The sequence below is a fragment of the Borostomias antarcticus genome, assembly GCF_949987555.1.
Source record: "Borostomias antarcticus genome assembly, chromosome: 1".
NCBI lineage: Eukaryota > Metazoa > Chordata > Actinopteri > Stomiiformes > Stomiidae > Borostomias > Borostomias antarcticus.
In genome coordinates, this window is record NC_140234.1 from 47,940,108 (window position 1) to 47,965,107 (window position 25,000).

Below are 25,000 nucleotides of genomic sequence, written 5' to 3' on the forward strand. Positions count from 1 at the left end.
GCTTACTCAACCATCCAATACTATACTGTAGGTGCCAAACCAATGGGAGTCTATGGGGAGAGTACAGGGGATAGAAAGCTGATGGTAGCGAGGGCCTTGCTCTTAATGGAATGAGTAGAAAAACAGCCCTCTTAGCTTCACAAAGCAAAGCAGAAAGGAGACAAAAATACCTAACCACAGGATTCATAATTGCACTCCACCCCCCTTCCGATCACAAGCATACAACTCTGGATGACAACATATTGCATGTATCCCTTTGAATAGACGAGAGAACGTTTTGATCAGGCCTTTTTTTCTGCTTCAAGGACGCCTCATTAAATTGGCTCACATGTGAAAGGTGAGAGACAAAAGCGGGGCAGATGCAGAAGACATTAAGGCGCGTGAGTAGCGCTGCTCATTCATATTGAAAACAGGGCCGCTTCAAATGACTACTAAGCAGTCCTTATTCCAAGAGATAATTCATATTGTAATTAACTTTTCAATCATAGTTGATTAATTAAGACTGGGTTTGGTCTGTAATTATGCATCTTTGCTGGGAAAAAAAATAGCGATTCAAGCAAGCGCCTTGTTGTTCTATGAAAAGCTTTTTAATATCAATCAAGATCTATAACTATCTATCTATCTATCTATCTATCTCTCTCATATATATATATATATATATATATATATGCATATATGCATATACTGTATCTTATTGACTATTTTGGTTGACAAAGTTGTACCAAACTTCCAGTTGTTGAAGGCTGATGTTTGCAAACATTCAATAAGAGTCTAGTTTCCTGTAGATGTTGGAGACAACGTTTTGAGCAGACCGAACATTGTGATGCTCAATGGTAGAGATAGATGTGCACTTGATGTAACTGCTCCCAACAAAACCTCACATTCATAATTTAGGGCAGCAGTGGAATTGCTTTATTTTGTGTCCACTGAGACCAAGACTTCTTTCATAAAAAATTGAAAGAGCATGGTTGAAAACCCTCAAAGAAAAATAGGTTGGGTCAAATCAATCACAGTTTCCATTGTTATCATTATTAGATAACCTCAAGCTCATTCTCCCACCCTCCCTACCTTTCTTTCTCTCTCCCCCCCCCCTCTCTTTCACTCTTTCTCTATCTCACTCTCTCTCTTTCTCCCACCCTCCCTACCGTTCTCTCTCTCTCTCTCTTTCTTTCCTTCTCTAGCCATCTTTCTTTCTCTCTCCCCTCTCTTTCACTCTTTCTCCCTCTCACTCTCTTTCTCTCTCCCCTCTCTCTTTCACTCTCTCCCCCTCTCATTTTATCTCTCTCTCCCTCTCCCTCTCTCTCTCACACACTTCTCTCTCTCTCTCACACACACACACACACACACACACACACACACAGACCTTCAGATGCACTTCCCGGGTCCATGCAGTAAACATGCCTTCTCCATAACACTGTGAGGTGTGTTTGCTCATGCATCACCATCCGTCATCAAATATTTAACATGAGGAGAACAGTGAGCCCGACCGTGCTCATTGTCCTGACAGGCCTTGGATAACACAATAGTGATCGGAGTGAACAGGGAGAATCTCAGTTTTCAATGCTGGCTAAAGCGTAACTATAGTTATCACTCCTTCAACTCTTAATTTTCCTTAGATGTGACATTGAAGAGGTTTCATTTTCTAAGATACTGTAACAGGTAAATGATACTGAATTAACTACAGCTTAAAATACTGTTGTGGTAGTCTTTCCTTCCTTCTTCATCATAACACTACTTTAATGTGACAGATTCACCATTTATACCTCTGCCCCAGGGGCAAAGCCCCGCAGGGCGGAAGGTAATGTTTTCGCCCCTGTCTGTCTGTCTGTGTGTGTGTGTGTGTGTGTGTGTGTGTGTGTGTGTGTGTGTGTGTGTGTGTGTGTGTGTGTGTGTGTGTCTGTCTGTCTGCAGGCGGACAGGATTACAGTAAACAAAAACTACCAGCCCGATATGCATGAAACTCGGTGGAGGGGTGCAGCATGGGCCAAGGAACTCACCATTAAATGTTGACCATGATTCATTCATAGGTGGTTCTACAGTACCCATATTACTGTAACTTCAGTGTAGTGGGGGATTTAGGTTTCAGTTTCCTCATAGGTTTCAGGTTCTTGGCGCCACTTGCAATACCGAGCTTGGCCACTACGACAAAAACTGGCTGTTCCGGGCCATGGGGGCTTGCGTCATGCGCCACTGAGCAACTTTCATTGGATTGAATGGGACGCCATCTTTGCATGCCTTATCCACTTCTTATAATACATCCATGATCCAGCCATGATCAGTTATGCTCGCGTCAACAGGCTGGTGTCTGTTTACTTTTTCACCTCGATCCGGAAGGTAGAACGCTAGAGCCCGCCTACCATAATTTTTCAGTCCGGCGGATAGAAGATGATGCTGCAGCAGTGTTATTATTTAAATCAGCAATATTTACATTTTGCCTTGCGCCTGACGAGACTACTGGCTGCAGTGTAGAGTGACAAACAAGCTGCTAAAGCTATTGCTGATTATGGTGTTTTGTGCGCACAATACCACTTAGTGCGTTGTCATCAACTTGTTTGCTAACAAAGGCTAGAGCTACTAGTTAGCTGTTGATAACGAGATCAGCTGTTGCAACTGGAATGCTCACCTCTGGAGTGACCATTGCCAGTTCCCACTCGCACCTCCCGAGACGAATGGAATGCACCATACTGTAACGTTATATTTCTCATTCGTGTGGATAGTTGAAGCGATGCATTCTGTAGGCTACCTCAGTAGAGTCCGCTAAATTACCATGTTTAATGCTTTATGTATACTATCTGTTAGTGAAGTGTGATGATTTCTGTACAGCCAACATCGAACCCAGCATGGGTAAGTGAGCATAAAGGCAATACTGCCAAGCAACACAGTGACACTTGTTATATAGACTAGTGTCTCAACTTGCATTTAAATGATAATGTAAACTTCAAGCATTCAAAGTAAACTGCAGACACTGACTTCATAGAAAACTATATCTCGCCTATAGACTAGATTTAACATGTCATTGGCTGTATAACTCCCATCTCAAATGTACATCTTGTAAACTACTGTCTGCAGAATATGAACCAGCCCACTCCTCCCTCCACTACTGCTCTGCTTGGCTGTTAATGAATGTGAATGGGAAGTCTTCACAAAACTAGCAACATTCTGGAAATTGGATAGGAAAGATGTCAAGCAGAAAGAGGAAACTACAGGTGGTGCTACAGTAACCAATTCAAAAAGCCAGTAGGAGAGCAGAGCACATGAGAGGTGGTGGTGGGAGGTGGGAGGAAAGGTAGAGGGGGGGGGGGGGGGGGGTACATGGAAGGGGGAGAGCAGTTGAGGGGGGGTGGAGAGGGGGGGACAGGGGCGAAGGTCTGCACTCTCTGAGTGCAAGCCCCTCTAGTTAACATATTTTTTCAATCTTTCACTCTGAATCAGCAAAACTGTAATTTTTGTGAAAGGAGGTATCTCATACCTCCTTCCAAAATATTGACCATTAAGCTCTACACTACAAGTAGTTTTCTTTAACAAGAAGCGGTAGCACACAAAGAATGATGATGATCTGACCATTATGGCAGCCGCGAAGTCGCCGAGAATCGTAGTTTTTGGTTTCAAAAACATCCAGTCAGATAGCTCAATTCTTGCTCTTCAAGAATAAAGAATAGTTATCTTGCTACTCCTAGCTAGCTAACGTTAGCCATGTCCATAATGTAGGCTACACATTAGTGGCTTGCCATAACGTTATAGCTAGGAGGAGAGACTGCCTGCCTGATGTACCGCAATGTTAGCTAATCAATTGACGGATATTTACCAGGCTAGGATGGAAATGTAGAACCGGCAACTGTAGAGGTAGCTACTTGTAGCTGTACTAGCCTTGGTTCAAGACATATATTGAGGTAGCTGTACTTCTGTAGAACGGTAGCTAGCTGGCTAGCTTTACAGTAGGACCCCACTCATCCGAACTTCAGAGATCCGAACCTCCCGGTCTACCGGACAGGCTTAAAAAACATTTATTTTTATTTTTAGCCTGCTATCTGGTTACTGGTTGGATTTTCATTACAGTACTGTATCCTACTGTGAATGAAAACAGAACTGTATGTAGACCTACATGTTGCCTGTAGGCTGTAGCCTACTGTCACGTTTCATTTATTTGTTACTCTAATGTCGAGCGCAAAACGCAAACGAGTCTGCTGCGCGAGAGCTGCATTCCTTGGCAGCCAGAAAGCGCGTCAGCAACCTGAAGCAGAGGAGCAACGAGTCATTTTTCGTTCCCAGTTAATGGACTTCAGGAACACAGACGTGTTGTGGGCATGTAGATAAGACTACTAGACCTACTGTATTTGTTAAATAATAGCCTACAGCCTAGGCCACGTTAGCCTACATCGGTTGTTTTAGAGACTTTCTTTTAGGCTACAATAGACACGACAACTTGTCTGTCATTTCATTTATTTATTTATTGATTAGCCTATCATTTGCTCTAATTGTTCTAATGTTGGGTTGTTTTTAGGCTATACCATTTTGTTCTGCGAATACAGTAGCCTATCGATGCAACGTAGGCCTCATTTGAGAATAAAGTAGACCTATACTGTATTTGATCAAAGCACGCACTCAAGTGGAAATTCGGTTATGTTATTATAGGCTACTGTAGGCCTATTATAGGCTAGGCTGTATGAGTTTAGTTGGCTATTTGATTGCAAATTTGATGCATTTTCACAAGTAATTAAGGGTATTTATCTGTCTATTATGAGTCTATATGGAACAAGTATACCACTTATTGAATTTGGTGCATTTTAACATAAGTTTCAGTCATCCGGACATTTCAGAGATACGAACGACCTTCGGTCCCGTTGGGTTCGGATAAGTGGGGTCCTACTGTAGTTCAAATTGAATGATACTGTGTTTCAGTAACCTTTTCTTTTTGTGATTTGACTTTGAAATTGGCAGTCGAATCGGGCTCCTTTGATCAAATTGTTAAATAGTCACATATGCTATTAACCATACTTTTATTTTTGATCAAAAAAACAAGACTGATCTGTGCTGGTTCTAGTCAGCAAGGGATCTCCCAGTATGTCCAGGCTCGCCCCCTTGGGGCTTACAGTGCTAATACCATCCAGAGGGCCATAACAAACTGTTTTTTTGCTTCCCTCTGGAATATGTAGGGGTGGGACCTGTGCCCACCCTCTCATTGCTCTCTGTAAAGCGCATTGCGTTGCCTCTGTGTATGAAATGCGCTATACAAATAAAGTTTGATTTGATTTGAACAAATGCCATTGTAACAGACCTGGTGGTAGGATGCAACCTGCCTCTTTCAATCACATAGAATGACCATTCCTGACACTTCCTCTCTGTGGCTGACTCCAAGTACCTGCCTATCTGTAGCAGGGCCGTGATCTCAAAGATCGAATATTCTGTTGCAGAGACAAGAGAGAAAATAAAAGTGATCCTTGCTGGAGCAGACCATGTACTGTATCAGTGACGGTGGATATTTGGTCAGATAGGAGAATGCGTGGCTTTTTGGGAGTCACTGTCCATGTAATGACAACAACCAATGGAATTCAGCTGAATTCATACTTGCTGGCCTGCAATCGGTTCAAAGGAACACACACAGGAGAAAGGATATCAGAAACCTTTGAATCCATATGTGACGAGTATGACATCACACAAAAATTTGACTTTATGACAATGCAGCGAAAATGAAGCGAGCATTCACCGTGTGCTTTCCACAAGAGGAAGAAGACAAAGTCAATGATGAAGACAATCTGGATGATGCAGAGATGTGGGAAGACCTATCCAGAGGTGAACAGGAAACTGGAACAGGTGCTCACCAGAGGAAGCCCCAAACGCTTACAATGCTTTGCTCACACACTGCAGTTGGTTGTAGGTGACGGCCTCAAGGAAGCAAGGGTCACAAGAAGTACCTTAGTAAATGCTCCAAACTGAGCTCTGTAATGCATACATCTATGACCTTCAAAGATGCATTTGAAGACAAGTTTGGGCAGCGAGGGATCCCTGCCGCTGTGAACACACAGTGGAGTTCAAACTACCTCCAAATGAAAGCAGTGCTCTCGTTCAACCAGCAGGAACTGTGCAACGTTGTTCAGGACACAGGTCACCAGGAGATTGTCTTTTCAGGCAGAGAGTGGAGTCTAATGAAGGAGCTGTGTGATGTCCTAAAGCCCTTTGCCGAGGCCACTGATCTCACACAGGGTGAGAAGACTGTGACAGTCAGCTCCGTTCTCCCGTGTGTTATCCCTCAACCACCACCTGGAAAAACTTACGTAAACAGCAGGTTGGTTATTGTTGTGTTTTGTTTTTAAACGTTTGAAATACAGCTTCATATATTCATTCATTCATTCATTCATTCATTTCCTCATTCAGGTTCGCTTCCTGGGAAGCATGGAGCAGGAGCCTCCAGAGCTCCCTCCAAAAAAGATTCAGTGGCATCTTTGTTAATGTCAGAATGGCAACAGCAGCATCAGAAGAACCATTGCCATTTGCGGACCCACACTACATCAGAGCAGCTGTCTTGGACCCAGTGTTCCTCAATGATGTGGCTAGAGCATGATGTCCTTCTCAATGATGACCTTAAAAAGGAGGTTTCTGACACGGTGAAAGGTCAGTGTTCACTTACTTGTCCTGGACTCAGTCCTTCTACAATGTTATTTATACATTTCTATTATCTATTCTCTCTCTCTCAACGGGGTTCGAGTAATTCTCAAATCTACTTGCCCCATCTAAATTTGTACTTGCCCTGCCCCGGGGGTACCATTGCCTGTTGTAGGCCGTATCGATTTCTCACAGCATACTTCTACATCATGGCTAATATTTCTTCATTAACAAAACTGTACCAGCAGCAATAAACTGTTTAGAGTCATTTATACTATATTTAATTAGTTTTTTGGGGGGGTCTTTGCTTTCATTAGATCTGATTCTATGTGAGGTGACATCTGACCAGAGACCCCAGAGGCGGAAGACCTGGAGCAGCCGATGGAGGAAGAGAGCACTGGGCTGTTCTCAGAATACCAAAAGCGCCGCAAGCAGGATACAACTACAAGGCCAGAGACACAGTTAAATAACTATTTTGGTCTTTGCAGTGAGCAGAGTTGTCTCCAGTTTTGGGATGCAAATAGGAATACCCTCCCTGCATTTTTTCCAGTTGTAATAAGAGCGCTTGCAGTGCCAGTAACAAGCGCCCCAGTTGAGAGGGTCGTTAGCCATGGTGGCATCATCATGCGGCCACATCGTGCTCGGCTCCCAGACAACACCCTTTCAAATCTCATATTTTGCAAATGCAACAACAAAGTGTAAATAGGAAATGTGATCTCAGTCATCTGAGCACAGGCAGGCAGTTGTTTAGTGTTACATGTTTAGTGTTACAGTACATGTTTAGTGTTACGCTACTGCCAGGCAGCACGCACCCAGGACCAGTTCGAGCAGACACATTTGAATGTGAATAAAAGGTCTTTAAAAAATAAAATAATATTTTTAGATTAGGGTTTGGCCTGTTAATATTATTGGTCCTCATTCCTGAACGCAGTAAAGAAAAAGTTAATAAGAAATTTCTTCTTAACTCCACTTACGAAGTTCCCGGGACAATTCTGGCATTCCTGAATGGTTTCTTATCTGGGATTTGTTCTTATCTAAGAACAGGATTTAAGAATGCGGAAATGCAGTCGTAGGTAGGCCAGATTGGAGTGCGCCCATGTTCACAAGGGCTGAATTAATGAGAAATCCAAGGTGATTGCATTCACATCAATTCTACAGACATCTTAGGTTTGAAATAGCCTAATAATAATAATAATAATAATAAATACAAGAATATTTGTATCATTTCCAATTACGTTTCACATTTATAGTCATGATTCCACCAGACATTGTGGTGTCCTAAAATAAATAAAAGCACTACACAAACACTGCAAATGGCAGTGAATAAATAAATAAATAAATAAATAAGCACTAGACTCAGTCGCTATACTCAGACTCAGCACAACAGCACCTTATATTCCATAGTCGTCAGAATGGACACATCTATATTCTGTAAATAAACATGAATATCCATAACTAAAACATATCATATGGGCCTACATAATATAGATAGGGCCTCTCAAGATCCACAAGTAGCCTACTCATGCATTTAACTAAACTGTCCAATTTAATCTGCTCTCAGCACATCCCATCCCTTTCATGTAGGCTATATATTTTGCATTTTGTATTAAATGTCCATAGTCTATACCGTCTTGTTTTTTATTGTCATTTTGTATTGTTTTATTTTTCCCTTTGCTTAAGCTTAGTGTGCACGTTGTAAGAGCCAGCAGAGAAACATCTCACTGCTCATTTTACTGGTATGTTGTGTGACGAATAAAATGTCGAATTTGCACGTGAACTTGAACATCAATCAACTTTTTCCACACTGTCTGGGGATTCTGTGTGCACACGACCCTGTAGTAGGGAGCTGGCTGGGCGTTTATGTATGCAAATTCAGGTGTACGAGAATGCGCATTCAACTTAAGAAGGGGAGCACAGCTGAGAACACTTTGGCGGTTTAAGAACACATTTCCACGCGTTCATGAATCCGGCGGGGATCTTTCTTAGGGTTGGTCTTACGAATTTGGAGACACTTAAGAAGACACTTTAAGGACCATACCGGTCTAAATTTGATGTGATCTCCTAAAACTACTCACCCAACATTTATCACATTACCGCAATCCATTTTCCAAAGTAAAGCTCAAGCTAAAAGATATTTGCATTTTCACGTTTTATTTACATTTCAAAAGTTGAACGTGATGGCTTTAAAACGTATTTTTAAATTGTTCCCTTGTTGTGCTGACAAACTCATCCGGGTTAGTTTCAAATAATTTTCTGTAGTTATTATATTCATATTAACCCTCTTTGCACAGCCTACGCCAACGGTCTGTCTTCTTCCTGTTTACATGGCAGCCGTTGCTAGGAGCGCTGGGTAGAGAATCTAGCGTAGGTGGATTAGAGAATATAGCGCAGGAGTTCAACAAATTTGAACGAAAATAATATAACATGAAAACTATTGAAAATTATTTGAAACTAACTGGGACAAGTTTGTCAGCGCAACAAGGGAACAATTTAAAAATACGTTTTAAAGCCATCATGTTCAACTTTTGAAATGTAAGTAAAACACGAAAATGCAAACATCTTTTAACATGAGCTTTACTTCGGAAAATGGATTGCGGTAATGTGATATACATTTTAAGAAAATGTTAATGAGGTCCATTATTATTAGAGAGGTAGTGTTTTTCTCTTAAAGCTGACACAAGGAGTTTATGACTGGTTATAAAACAGGCTCATGGTAATACTGATGTTTCTACATTACCTACGTAAGCCAATGCGGCCATTATCAAGAAGTTTAGCTTTTTTGATGTAGTTACTGTATTTGATAGACTTCTGGTAACCTCGTCGGGTCGGACTGAAAGGACGAAACAATTTACGGCAGTAAGGCATGCAGACCCACGCCCGCAATACATTCTAGATATGATTGTTAGGACAATACGCAGTGGAGCTCATGGGAAATGCAGTCGTCTTTCTGGAAAAGCACTACCGCTTTCGTGCTAGGTGCCACTAGCATCAACAAAGCCTGAAAACTTGTCATGTCAGCTTTAATTAAGGCCAGATACAAACCTGCAGTATTTTAGGGGTGGGCTGGGGGACGGTGAAGAGTGACTTGACTTGGGACTTGACTTGCCGTAACCAAGGACTCGGATTGACTTGACGTGACATAACCTGTGACTTGACTTGACTCGACCACAAAAAAAATACTTGGGACTTGCTTGAGACTTGGACCAAATGACTTGAGACTTACTTGGGACTTGGCTAAGAGTGACTTGGTCAGATCTACAGTAGGTCAATAATGCTATCTACTGTAAACCGTCCCACTAGTTCTGGGGACAGAAGGTGGGTGGTGGATTGGAGGGCGGAAGGGAGGTTAGCCAAAGCTATAGGCCACACAGTGATTGAATTTGATAGACTTAGCATCCTCTGGCTAGCAGAGGAGGGGTCTGCATATACAGTAGCTCCAGTAATGGACGCTTTAGACAACAAGCAGGTCATGGGTACGGCGACAGGGAACAGTGGCCGAAACAGTGTGTGTGTGTGTGTGTGTGTGTGTGTTTGTGTGTGTGTGTGTATCCATGTGTGTCTGTATCCGTGTGTGTGTGTGTGTGTGTGTGTGTGTGTGTGTGTGTGTGTGTGTATGCATGCATGCATGTGTGTGTACATCAAACTCATGCTCAATTATAATAGTCAAATGTGTATCCAACAATGTCTTACCTGAGGTGAGTGAGACTGTATCTTTCTCCCATGAAACAACAGTGACGTAGGCCTCCACAGAGGCTGGGATAATGCACTTGAAGACCGCTACATTGCCTCTCATGGCTTTCTGGTCCTCCACACGGACCGTGTAGGGTTCCCGAAATACTGTGGAGGACAGCGGGAGTCGTTTTAGGAAAAGTACACCTGAGATCAAACTTAAATAAACCATTTCAATGAGGGAACCAGTCAGTAACTCCAGCTCTCCCAAACATCTCTCTAGAATCTCCAGCTACGGTACGGTACTGAATCTGCCCGGAAAAAAAGAGGTTGTCTTGCTAAACGAGAACCCCTCCACTCACCGGCTTTGATGTGGACATCCTGGCTCCTTATCTTCCCGGAGGGGTTCTCCGCCGTGCAGTAGTACGTGTTCTCGTGGATGAGCTTGCTGAAGCTGGAGGGCAGGAAGTTGAAGATCTGGAGGGTGCCATTGGGGTGCACGTGGCGGATCCCGGGCACGTCGTAGATCTCCTCGCCCGTGGCCAGGTACCAGCGCAGGGAGGCGGGGGGCGCGCCCGCGGCCGGACAGGGCACCGAGGTCCCTGTGGTGCTGGCGAACACTACCTCTTGCAGAGATGCATTGACAAAGTATAAGCTGGAATGTAGGTCTTCACTGGAAACTGCCAGAGAGGGAGACAAAGAGAGAGCATTGTTTAAAAATGTTTGCATTGCGCGCCTCCGGCCGACGTCACGGCAGGTTGTTATTGCGCTTCCTAACGCTGGAGATCGGTCAGAGCGCCTGAATGTCTATCAACTCTTCCGTGGTGAAGTGATCATCACAGCGACATGTGTCTTGGCGTGACGTGTCCATGACGTATCCCCTCATCACCACACCAGTCTAAAATGCCAACTGCCACAACAAGGTCAATTGCTTTAGACAGGGCTTGAACTGCAAACCAACACTTCGTGCCAAACACATGGCGAACACTCAAGAGAAGATGACGGCAGATGATGAACAAGTGTGTGCCGTAGAGCCGTCCCTCAGCTCCGCAACAAGAGAGAGATGGGAAGAGGGGGGCAAAGTGGGACCAATTAGCATCAGCCAGCTCAGTGCTAATTGCTAGGTGTTTGATTTCTGAGTGTTGTAGATCATTTCTCTTGGCTGAGCAGGCCCCGTGTGTGTGTGCGTGCGTGTGTGAGCGTGTGCATGTGTGCGTGTATGTGTGTCTAGCCCACCACAATCTCAGTCTGGTGACAGAGCCACAGCCCCCAGCAGTAAATGGCTTACAGTACCACTGACAGCTGGCTAGATCCCCCTGGGGAGAAAACATTTTAGCACTTCATAAATTTCTAACAAGGTTTCCAATCGCAGAGGTTTCCACCCGCCTCTCTCTCTCTCTCTCCTTCTCTTCCTCTCTCTCTCTCCTTCTCTTCCTCTCTCTCTCCTTCCCTTCCTCTCTCTATCACGCTCCCTTTCTCTCTCGCTCTTTCTGCTCCAGTTGCTTTGAACCCGCAATGAGACACTCTGAACACACACATGCATACACAGATTTATTTGCGCGGGCACACACACACACACACTTTTGCACATTGACAAACACAAACAAATATCTCAGCAGCACACAATCACAGGCTTAGGAAAGCAATAGCAACTGCTGAAAGTGAGGTCACAAGTTGAAGAAGTTTTGTACTCGTTTGAAGCTCACTGTTTTGAGAGTGTATCTCCAAAATAAATCACTTTTCTGTAGTTGTGACACTTTCACCAAACACCTAATCTTGTTTATTCAGTCTCGAGGTCACATTGGGCCTCATTCACCAACAAAGCTAAGAATTTCTTAGGAAGCATTTCTTAAACTCCACTTACACCGTTTCCAAGAAGATTCTGGCATTCACCAATGTTCTCACATGTGTGAACTAAGAACAGAATCTACGAACACGGAAGAGCTGTCTTAAGTAGGCTATGGACTACTTCATTTAAAATGATTTGTGATTGTGTTTACTTCAAATCTATAGTTGTATAACATTATACAACGGGTAGTTCCGACTTTGCAATATGATTGGTTAAGAGCTGTAACATTACGGTTTCTCCTCAAGAAAAATGGAAACATTCAAGTTAGCAATGAAAAGCGGTTTGCTTATTAATCTACTTTCTATATCCGTTGGAAAACACATTTTTTATCCAGGCATCTTAGTTTTAACAGTATAATTGTGACTGAACATGTTTTGTTTGCTAGTAGGTGGTATTGGGTGTATGGGTATATGGCGCGGTTCAATAGGGCTTCACTTTAGATTTAGAATGGGGGCCTGGGGGCCTGGTTCACTCCCAGATAGGCTACGTAGCTCGGGCGCTAGCTCAGCGTTGATAAAACTGACAATGGCAGCTAGCTAGCTAGCTCCATAGAGGAGAGGCCACAGAGATGAGTCATATACTGTACTGTACACACAAACACACACACACACTCACACACACACTCTCCCTCAGACACTGAGGGGGCTATCCTGGGAGTCACACTGTGAGCTAGACAGACTTCCAACCCAGTGGGCAACCGCCCAGGACACCCAATCAGGTTCACTTCCTCCTTTTGTTTATCTCTTTGAATGAAGTTGAGCTCTATGGCACAAACTGGAGGATGGCCTGAGTTCACAGGGGACTTTTAGGCCCATTAAGTACGATGTTTTTTAATGAATGTGTTTGTTTGTTTTTTTGTAAGCTAACAGGCTATGAGGGGGGAAAGGTGAGCTGTTCTTCATTAAAAAAATAAATAATTAGGCCTATTTAGGGGGTGGGGGGGACTATAAAGTTTTGGCCCACATACATCTTTCAGAAACTGTAGTGAACTACTTCTTCCTCTGTGTGGGTCTGTAGATGCTTTGGTTACTATATTAAAATAATACATCAAAGTCATATTAAATTATAATTCATTCCCTTTTTCCAGATGGGGAATCTCATCAGAACCGGCAGAGTAGTCTATTGATATTACAGCCTAGAGACATGGGGGGCAGATCAAAACCAACCTGAACCGTTGGTGTGCTGAATCATTTTCATTTGAAATCCTCTTTGAAATTGTTTCTCTGTGTGTCTTAAGTCATCAATTATTGGCTGGCTAGATAGATAGATAGCTAGATAGCTAGATAGCTAGATAGATAGATAGATAGATAGATAGATAGATAGATAGACAGACACTTTAATAATCCCTTTGGATTAGGTGTTATATTACATTATTCATATTAAAGAAACATCTAAATCCCAATTGAATATAGATACTTTAATAACCCCCCTGGGCTAGGTGCTATATTATGTTATTCATATTAAAGAAACATCTAAATACCAATTGTACAGTATTGAGAGATATAAGTGATCCTCTACATTGAGATATTGACTGATTATCAAGAGCAATCGCAACCATTAGTTTTAAAAAATAAGAAAACAGGTTGAGAACAAAATGATTAACATTGAATGTGAGGTTCCCTGTAGTAATCTCATAGCAATCTGTACCCCTAATTATTTAAAGTAAAGCCTAACAAATATAATTCCCAAGCATCAAATCCTCCATCAACCTCTGAAAAATGTGATCCATTTACTTAGCTAATTAACACTCAGAAAGCAAAAAATGCTACAATAGGAAAATATGGCTGGAGAGTTCATCATAGCAGTATGACATTCTGAAACACATGCTGCCATTCCCAAGGCCATAGACAAGAACGGATGTGCAAACATTGAGGAATAGTGTGTTCAGTGTACCAATTTTCACCTTACTTTACAGTAACTACATCTTGTAGCGGTGGCCACCATAAGGACCTACAGTATTATGATAAGTAGTTGGGCGCCAGACATATACATTCTCAATATGTCAATATGTAAAATAAATCAATTAACTATTTAAATTAGGTAATATATCCCAGAAACTCAGGGCCTTCCACTACACAAAGGTAGGTGCACTTCAGTAGGTTACACAATGACCAACAAAAATAATCACAAAGTTCATAAATCAATCAAAAGTCCTATGTTTAGTAGGAAGAGAATAGTCCAAGCTGTCTTTATGTCAGTATTATTATGGCAACTATGGCAACACAATTTATAGACATGCCCCAGTGTCAACCTTGAAACCACTAGACTGTTTACCATTCAGCCCTAAGATTTATTACAGGTGATAGATATGACACCCACCGTTGTATTCTGTATGATAAGGTGGGCTGGTCATCTCTCACATCAAGACGAAACTATCACTGGCATCTGCTTATTTTTAAGACCATTATTGGCAAACTCCCACTGTACTGTACATGTCGTCCCTGTTAGACTGGAGCGTAGGCACATATCGGACCCGATCGAATGATCGCCTCGTTTTTAAGGTTCCTCGTGTGAACATTGGACTTGGTCGGACTGCCTTTGCTTACGACGCTCCCTATACGTGGAACGCCCTCCAACAGACTGTAAAGCTTGAGGTGCTTCCTACTATGACAGAGTTATATGGCCCTTAGCCTTTGCACTTCATCCTGCAATTGTTTTAAATGATTCTATCTGTAACACTGTACATTGATCTGTTGTTCTTTATTATTGTTTGTTTATGATTGTGTATGATTGTGTTAGCTCGTCGACACCGCAAATGAGGTAAACCTCAGTGTCTAACGAGTTCAAAATAAAGGTTTGAAATGAAATGAAATGAAATATCACTTAAAATCATATTCTGTGTATTGTATTCATTTCATAGCAGAACATCCATGTTTCAGTTCATACTGTAGTCCAGTTTGAAATTGTTTCGGCAAACCAATCAATTTGATAATGCCACCTGCACTAAGGTCAAAGGTACAGTATTTGTGTGTCTACTGTACAGTAGTTATATGGGGTACCATGTAACTGCACAGCCCCTTCAATCATGGAGATCTATGAGTGTTACACTATAAAGGGTCCACCAATCCAGGTACCTTCTCTTCAAAGACCTTACAGAGGGTCATGCTTGTCATGCCTGAACAACTCGCCTCAAAACCAGTCGACCTTGAGGAACGGCGAAATAAGTGACACTGTTCAATAATGTATTAAATACATCTATAATGAACTAAGCTTTCTTTTCTTCAAGGGGAGAAGCTTGGGGCAGAAGGCAACACATGAAGGCCATCTCATCTAAACCATTATTTTCTGGGAGGAAGGAGATGTTAAAGATGCTGTGGGCTGTTTTCTCAGTGTGGTCGAACACTGAACACATTTGGGGATCTGGTACTTATAGGGGTTCTCTATACGTCTGCTCACGATATGACGACTGAAGGACAGCAGGATGAAAACCCTATATAAAAACTGAAAAGATACACCTATTGCCTTTTCTGACGACAACAATGCCACAGATAGAAATTTCAAGATTGGTTCTAGCATCAAGCAATGAAAAACATGATTGTGCCAGAGGCAATCATTCTTGTTATGTGTGTGGAGTGAGGACCACATGGATGTCTAGTAACTATAGCTACTGTACTGTATATGAACCCAAGAATATTCATCAACAAAGCATTACTTTCAACAGGGATGTAACCTTGAGTTTCATAAACAACTGAACAGGGCTGAGTTTCCCAGAGGCATCGTAGCGCTACGTTCATCAGCTTACCTACGGTGTTCACCGTAGCGCTACGATGAACATAGCGCTACGATGCCTCTGGGAAACGCAGCCCAGAGCATTATGTCTTGATAGCAATTGCACAGTGTTATACCTCTGTAATAGTTAGCTCACTCCTTTAAACGTGTGGTATGATAATAAAATCATCAAGATAAATACTAGGCTACCAATGATAAATTATGCAATACAACTCAGCTGTAATTATAAAAGTGTATCACTTTAGACTATCAACAATCATTTGCATCCCATTATCAATTTAAATCAATGTAAGAGCATGTGAATTACCATCAATATCCCATACAGGTACGACTCTAAATGGTTGCCCTCACATTTTAATATGTAATATAATCTCAATCCTGCTGCCATTTTGCATGTCATTTTAAGATTTGGTTATGAATATTTGTGATGGCACTGAACATAGGTGTCATTCAAACACACATCAGACAATCAGCTCATATTTGACAGTAAAGCACAGTATAGAGAATTACATCAACAGACTGTTGTCATGAGTATCAGTCACAGAGCAATCCCTCATTCACAGCGGTATTCATCACCTGACGGTGTTTAACCAACCATCACTGAGTGCTTTCAGGGCTACTGAGGTGCTCCATTCAAGCAAACCTGCAATCGATGCTGATGGAACAAACACTAGCCAAATTAACACTTCTGTCAACTCTTACTGGTTTTACACTGTATATACAGTAAGCCTTTCATCTTTAGCTGACTTGTATCGGATGGCTCATGTTGGGTATTGAATAGACCACACACACCAGGTTGAGATTTATTTAAAAAGCAATGTCACATATTGCCCCTCAACCTCAGTCTTGTAGGCCTTTATACAATTGAGAAACGACAGTGATTACTGAAAGATTAGTTGTTAGTACTAGTTGTCTGGAAACATAAATGAGTTTATGATGACAGATGCCAGTCCCAATGTAAATAGGAAATAAACTATTGTATGAGTACAAACACAGAAATTCAAACAGAGGATTCCAAAACCGAGGGTACTACAGTATACATCGTTCTTTTATGCATCATTTTGTCCTGAACCCCTCCTGACAGGAAGAGACAGACAGGGACGAGTGAGGGGGAAAGCGACAATCAGAGACAGAGTGGGAGTGTGGGTTTGATTTGGGTTCCCATATTTCATAGGGCGCTTGGTTCACATCAGGAGAGCAAGCAGGGCCGTCGTCTGAGCTGTCAGCGCCAAACAGGCACAGGGAACGGCTGTTGCTGGCTGACAGGCGGTGTCAGGAACTGTGGGTAATTAAGGCAATATTCTGCACTGTGCCTAGAGGCTGAACTGCCAGGGACCTGGAACTGCGTCCTGGTCTCATAACGGCTTGTATGTGTCAAAATGTTAACTGGTTTTCATTCAACCATCAAACAATGGTGTTTCAGATGCAACTGATTAGTTGGTTAAGAATAGATGAAAACACAAATGTGATGTTTCCGAAGAGAAACACAGGTTCGAATTTGGTGTTAACCTTAAAATATGACTTTGAGATGGCGTTAACTGCTGTGAGTAAGCATTCTCCCTATTTGCCTAGAGGCTACAATTCAGTGTGTGCACAGGAACTTGCCAAATGACTGTCTCCCAATTTGCTCTCATGAATATTAAGCAGGGCATGACAGGGGGAGCGAGACTCAGTGTCTGCTCATGGTGATCTGCTCCGACAGATCCCTCCTCTGATGTCAGAGGCGGGAGGGTGCGCTCTGGCTTACAGCCCCGATGGTGCACCTCTGATTCTATTTTCATGTCTTAAACGGGCAAGAGTGGCTGTCTCATTACAGGGAGAGAGAGAGGCGGGGGGTCTATCTCTGTGGGGATAATGTAAGCAGCGGCAGACATTGATGTCTAAATTAGGCCGCTGATGAGCGGGAGAGAGCCAATCTGATGGGGATCATAGCTAAAGCAGCTCCCTTTGCTGCTGCGGCTACACACATGCATAAAAAGTGCCTGATGGGTAAAAATTGAATTTATTAATATTAATATTATTCTCTGATGTAATATGAAGAAAAATAGGTGGGGGAGTCGTTAAATTTAATCAAAATACAGTAAACATGGATGTTTTTCATTAGTTCAATGGGAGATAATAACATGAATGAAGTGTCTTCTAAAAGAAGAAGGCAACACAACTACCCCTTTCAACTTTTCAAGGTTAATGACCTGCCAACTATTTTCAAAAGCAATTGGTAGTGAGGCATTTGTTCACTGGTTGACCCTAACAAATGAGAGCTACATAAGGTATTTATGGAAAGCTCATTCTAATGTGAATGTGAATGCTAATCCCATAAAGCGTTGAGTCAGCCTTAAACCGACAGTATTGATGAAGCCAACAGTGATCTGATAATATCCAGGTAATCAAATGCATGGATGGGCACATCTTAGGTTAGCACTGAATGCATTAGTGTATGGCACGTTGATTGGCTGTCAGTTACTAAGCGAAGCCAGTTACTACAGTACATGACATTCATATAAAACCACATAACAGCTAATATAATAGGTTCATTATATAATTATAATAATGAGCCATCTTCACATTCCCCAGTCAGAGGGTTTGCTCATTTGATTAAAACCCAATATGGTTTCATTCACATTGGACAAGAATCAACTGAAGGCAACTATAGGAGGCTGGTCTACATGAAAGACCAAGATGGCAACTGTAAACACAGGTTGAGTGATGACTTGTTTGGGATGCAATTACAAAGGACAGCCCATATAAACAGAGCTACTGTACATCCTAGACTTGGACCCAGGTCATGGAAAGGTTCCTCCTCCTCTTACTAGATTGTACAGCGCGCTTAAAATCCCAATATAGGCTTACCATCATGAACCTCAGGACTATCCCGTTATCGTCAAGGAATCGTCAAATTAGCTAGTTAGGCAGCCATTGTTGATCTCGTAACATGGCTGATCTTCTTAAAGTGACTTTTTTGGAGTTCAGATATGAGTTGATGTCGCCCCCCTCATAGGAGTGTGTTTACACATGCACCAACTACTACAGGGGACAATGCATACAGAGCAGTCAACACGCCTTATTATGTCCCCAAACATTACAGAGCATACTTTAGCTAGGTACAGAACACCAGTGGTGCTGTTGCCTCTGATACTCTACACTAACCAACGACCGTTGACAGCCCGCATGTACAATGCTAAGGTAACCGATAGTTCAGGTTGTGGGCGACAGAGAGCAGGCCTAAATATACGATAGGCAAGGCCAATTTATCATCGAAGGCAAGACTTTCATCAAGACTTTCTCTGTGCTGCCACACGTGGAAGCGACGTCATGGTCCCGGCGTTGTCGGAGCGGCGTCTGCCGGGGAACAGCTGGCGAAGTCTGCCAGAGCTGATGTCACAACAGCTGGCTGCTCTGCTCTTATTAGCAGGGCCCCGTAATCAGGGCTCTTCTGCTACGCGCCACAACCACTTTAAACAGCCGGCACCATACTGGACCATCTTTAAGGACTTATCGTATTAAACATTTATCGCTGCCTATCCATAAAAATTAGAGCATGTTTATTCAACACTCAGGGGAGCACAGCATGGGTTATTCCACGGGGGCCCCTTCTCTCCACCTCCACTCTGCTCTGCTCCTCCCTTTATCCTACAGCTTTGTGCTCCTGTCTCCCTCTCTCTCTCCCTGACGACACACCACCACCTCCTCTGGAAGAGGTAGAGAGATGAGATGTTCCTCCCCTCCTCTCCTCCTCTCAGGTCCTCCCTCTCTCCTGTGTGCTGGCAAGGCGACAGGGGGAGGCTCGCTGTGTGAGAGCCAGGCAGCCGAGCACACGCAAATGTATTCACTGCGTTTAGTACCCCAGATTAATCGAATTATAATTTAATCATCTGATCAAACATCAGTTAGCATAATCACTCCTGGGGATGGCCTGATGGAGAGGGACCGCAACACATAATAAACCTCGGGCTAGCAACATTCTAATGAGACATTTACCAGCCTTCAAGCGGTTACATGTTCCCGGGTACAAATAATGTGATGCCGTTGCTCAAACATTACTGTATGTGTGCGTAAATGTACCCCAAAAAACTACTGTAGGTAAATTCGGATCACCATAAGCACAAGCTAAAACCACAAACCGTTTTAGATCATGCCCCATATTCACAGACGGAATGGATCACCTTCTGATCGTTGAGACGGATTCCTCCAGGAACATACCTTAATCTGGAGGGTGTGTGTGTGTGTGCGTGCATGCGTGTGTGTGTGTAGCTGAACTCGAGGGTTTCTACGAAGAGCAAATATATGGCCAAGTGAGTTGTGCATATGGACAGAGCAAGCAGTCCAAGCAGTCCTTCCTATATATGTCAATTTCATATCTCAATCCTTGCCTCACACAGACAGACAGACAGACACACACACACAAACAAACACACACACACACGCGCGCACACACACACACACACACACAAGATATACCTTCCTCAACCCCAACAAGATGACAGCACTTTAAAAATGGCCGGCTAAAAATACCAGCCGCTAACTTGGTCTTAAATCTTACCGTCTGTGCAAGGGTTTAAAAATAAAGCAGTGTCGAGAAACCAAGCTGGACCCATTTGTCTTTCTGTCACTCTGTCTATCCAGCCCTGCCTCTGCTATCCCTTAGCCTACTTTGCTATTTGCTCTATGCATTCAGATATAATATAAGCCTTGGTGGCAAAATACCCTGGTAAAACCAACCGGGCGCATTCACAGACCCTACCATCGAGAGCTTTACCTGCGATGAGGTGAGGGATTCAAAACTGTAAAAGGATCATGGCGGGCAGTAAGGTATGATGAGAGAGATGGATGAGATGTGCAGAGGATGCCAGACACACATGGCCAAAGAGTGAGTAACCGCGGTGATCTGGAGCAGAGTCATCCCCGCGCATCACAGACCAAAGGGATCAATGCCACCGAGGCCCCAGGCTGTGGAGCTCAAAGCACGGCCCTCCATGGCAGCATTCTGGTTGGACTGGATTAAGTGGCAGAATTTATGAGGTGCAAAGCCAATGTTGGTCGCAGAGGAGGATGACGAACAGCAGCACCCGGCCACGCCTCCAACACCTGTCTAGTCTATTGCAGGCTGTCTCCCAGGGTCCTGTACACTCGTTCAGGGATATGTTTGCAAGATCATTCAAGGATCAAAAATAAAATCTCAAAGTTGCTATCAAAATCTATTGGAAAGAGCTGCTGTAAAAGAAACAGCTTTGTGAACTGCTTTAGTCTCTCAAATACTGTTTCTCTGATACTTTATATAGTAAATATTTTAAGTAAAATAAAAAATATATCCTACCTTCTTAGTGACAGTATGATAATACCATACTGTAACATATCATACGGCTGGGTGCTAAGTGGATTAAAAACATCCATTAGACCCGCTAAAGGGTAAAAGAAAACCCCAGCGCTAGACGTAGGCTACAGCATCACCTCGCTTCACGCATGATCAAACACCTATATCTGTGTGAGGTTTTTTCCAAAGCGATGCTAAACGATATTGTTAACATTTGAATGCGGAAGCCATTTACAAGGGCTCCCCAATTACACTGCTCTGATTCAGCACAATCCATGAGGACACAGTGTGATTCGTAATTAGATTTTACATTCAGTGAAACACACCACTCACCGTGGTCTCCAATGCCCGGCTACTAATTAGAGCACTAGACGCTAGAACATCTTCAGCAGATATCTTCATTATGCAGTCAGGACATGTGAACCAGGCCTATCCATTAGCACACATCAGCGTAGCTATTAACCAGTATTAGTGACCATTCCTCGGGAATAACAACAATAATTCCAGCTTCTCCCACAAGCAGCCTCCCCCAGGATGAGTGGAGTACAATGGATAGATGAGATCAAGTGTTAACTCACCACCGACCACTTAAATAGGTGGCTAAGTAGAGTAATGTAATATAGAAGATGGACTGTTGCCTCACTGTAGCCGCTAACAGTGCAAGATTATACTGTATGTGCTCTGACGGCCAGCTATTAGTGGAGCTGAACCCTAATAGCTAAATGGAATTCAAAATTGCTGATACTGCTGATCTGATTTGAAGAATTCTCCAAGCCCTCCTCCAATGCCCACATGAGGCCAATGCCACCAAAAGACTGTACATGTCTGAGAATCTTTAAATAGATATGGTGGATTCAAGGGCATACGTCTTACAAGAGGAGCACCTCAACATTAGGAACAGATGGATCCCTAATCAGTGTCCTGCCTTAATTGCCCCCAGTAGATTAACTCCTATGAAAACTCAGGTTCCTCGCAGCCAAGTTTAGTCAAATAAATCTGCCTGATGACTCCTCATTGCATGCTCCCTCTTCCCAGGTTGCTAATAATGTATCGTCATGCTAAATTGGCAGGCTAAGTGATGTTGGCAGCTATTTACAATACTGCATATACCCTGTAAGGATTTTCCTTCATGAAAGGGCTTCTGTATCTCTTTATCACAAGGAAGTTCATGATTAAGCAAGTTGGCCACATGACCATATAATCCTAATGAATATAGAAAAAAGAGATGTTAGACATTTATTTTAAATACTAGTACAGTCCTGTATCCGGTCTGTAGGAGTCTGACTATGGGAGTTGCCTTCCCTCATAATATGCAATATTTGCAATGTTTGAATGAGCCAATTTGAGCTTATAATGGTTTAGCCTAGGCATCTGCCAGGAAGCAAAATTTGCTATCTTTTACAGTAAGTTGTCTATGGCTCTTGATTTCATTTCAATTTTGAGTAAATGCAGTAACATGCAACATAATACAATGTGACCAATCCATATGTTGTTTTACATTTAGGAAAGGAAGTCTAACTATGAAGGCAGGAATCTATGTCTGTCTGTAGGCATTTGTGTGTGTGTGTGTGTGTGTGTGTGTGTGTGTGTGTGTGTGTGTGTGTGTGTGTGTGTGTGTGTGTGTGTGTGTGCGTGCGTGCGTGCGTGCGTGTGTGTGTGTGTGTGTGTGTTTCATCACCATGTGATGTCTCACCGTGTGACAACTAAAGATGTTTGTTTGTTTCTCGATGAGTTCTGATTATATCAAGAACCGGACACTATGAAGTTAAAATTCGGCAGGTGTATTGCTCAATTGACATAGGGAAGTGAAGTGTCGTGTGTGAAGTTGTTTGGATGAGCAGTTCTCGAGAAAGCTGCAATTAATTGGCCCGTTCCGAACAGGCACTAAGACCCAAGGAAGTTTAGCACTGAGCAACAAGGGTGGACATTTTGGGATAAATAAATAAATAAATGGGATAATGGGGGGGAAACAATAAAAGCCAGGAGAAGCCAGTAAATTGCTAGCTAAATCTCCAGTCTGTTTTTATATGAAGTGTGATTTGAGTGACAATGTTGGGCAATGACTAACGTTAGCTAAGGTAGCAATAGAGAACCAGTTAGTTATAGCCAAGGCTAGAGTACTAGCTAGCCAGTCCGCTACTACTAGCTAGCTAGGCACCAGCTAGACAGGAGTTCATGTGGCAGCAGATTAGCTAGCCTCCCAGGCGTATTGCTCAGGACCCAAGGAAGCACAGTGTCGAGTGTGAAGTTCTTTGGATGAACACTTCTCGAGAAAGCTGAAAACTGAAATACTGGAGGCCAAGCAATCGGATTGTTCCGAACAGGCACGTTTTGAATGGGCACTAGAGTAGTACAGTCTAGTGCAATAAATTAACCAAATAACTCGTATTTTCTACTTTTGTCTTTATATGCATCACTGAAAGTATTCTTTCTAAACAGGACATAATGACATAAGAATGCCAGAAAATGTTAATGTGAGTAATCTTTGTGTCTATGATCTCTGTTGTGTGGTCAAATAACAAGAGGACCTTACTGTAGCACTCTGACCCACTCAGCTCATATAGGGCACTTTCTGCAACTAATTCAAAATTCTGTTAATTACTATTATGCCGGAAAACAGTCTGTGCCGAGGGAGGTCACAGGAAGTGGTTAGACCCTTATCAAGGACTTCCGGGTCACCTACTGTACTCGGTGTGTAGCCACGCTCACACTACCTTGACACCCATAATGGAGGTTTCCATAGAGACAGGCCAGTGAGCATGTGATAGACCTAACTCTAAAAAGAAGCAAGATTTTTCTACAATCCAATTCCTTTACTGTGTACAAGGTCATTCATTCTGACATTGTCAGCTCAGCCAATAAAGAGCTCATTTTCATGATAATCAACACCTCCAGAATGCATGATTGGATTCAGAAGTGAAACAAAATTACATATTATACTTTATAAACCCATTAAAAAAACACAAAGCATACTGTAGGAGGCCAAAAATGGTCATTAACAAATACAAACCATCACACACAAAAAAAGCACTTATTTGCATAACCATATTGTATTTGATATCAGCTGCCATTCACCCTGTGCATAATCCCTTGTAATAAATGGACACAGTCTGGCATGGCAGTTGATCTAATGTCACAGCAAGATGATTATGATTAACGACAAATCCTTATTGTTCTTTTATGAGTTTTCACAGAAGCTGGGCTGAGGGCGATACCATTTTATATGTGTGGAGATGAAATACCCCTGAATTGTCAATAAACAGCAGACAGGGAATTGCCAAAGAAATGAAAAATGGATAATACTGAAACAAGAAACCTTTTCAAATCCCCCTTTTATCAGCCGGGTAGACCAAATATTATGTACATTTTCTTGGGTGAATGGGTTCAGCCAGTCACATCTGTGCTGGTTTAAAATGATGGCCCCTCTGTGCTACAGTGTGATCTTCCTAAACCTTCAGTGTGTCTCACCCTTTTTTGCCTGATGCGGTAAATTCAGAGATTCTAACTTCACACAGATACTATGTTGGAATCGACAATGTTTTTTCATTTTCTATCCTTTCACGCGCCCCCCCCCCCCCCCCCCCCCTCAAGCTTTCCCATTCTGCACACAGCCTGTCTGTCATAATCCCCATCCACCGGAGGGGATTCAACCAATAAGGATTTGTTTATTTGATACTGTGTATTCAACACATTTGATCAGTTTTCTTATCTACAGTAGTTGATCTTAAGCATTCACCTAGAACAGAAATATGCAGGTTGTCAGGATGTAAAGAATCATGAGAATATGTGAGAATACACACAAACACATTCACTCACTCGCTCACTCATTCACTCACTCATTC

At 42.6% G+C, this 25,000-nt stretch overlaps 1 protein-coding gene across 1 annotated transcript in view; it reads right to left on the bottom strand.

Moving 5' to 3' along the window:
• The window catches only part of dscamb (Down syndrome cell adhesion molecule b), a gene marked incomplete at both ends in the record, with an annotated part of 134,654 nt that overhangs the window by 108,507 nt on the left and 1,147 nt on the right, over window positions 1-25,000 (bottom strand). The window contains 2 exon segments of the mRNA XM_084447812.1: window positions 10,291-10,437; window positions 10,632-10,949. Of these exon segments, the coding sequence (XP_084303938.1) occupies window positions 10,291-10,437; window positions 10,632-10,949 (465 nt within the window).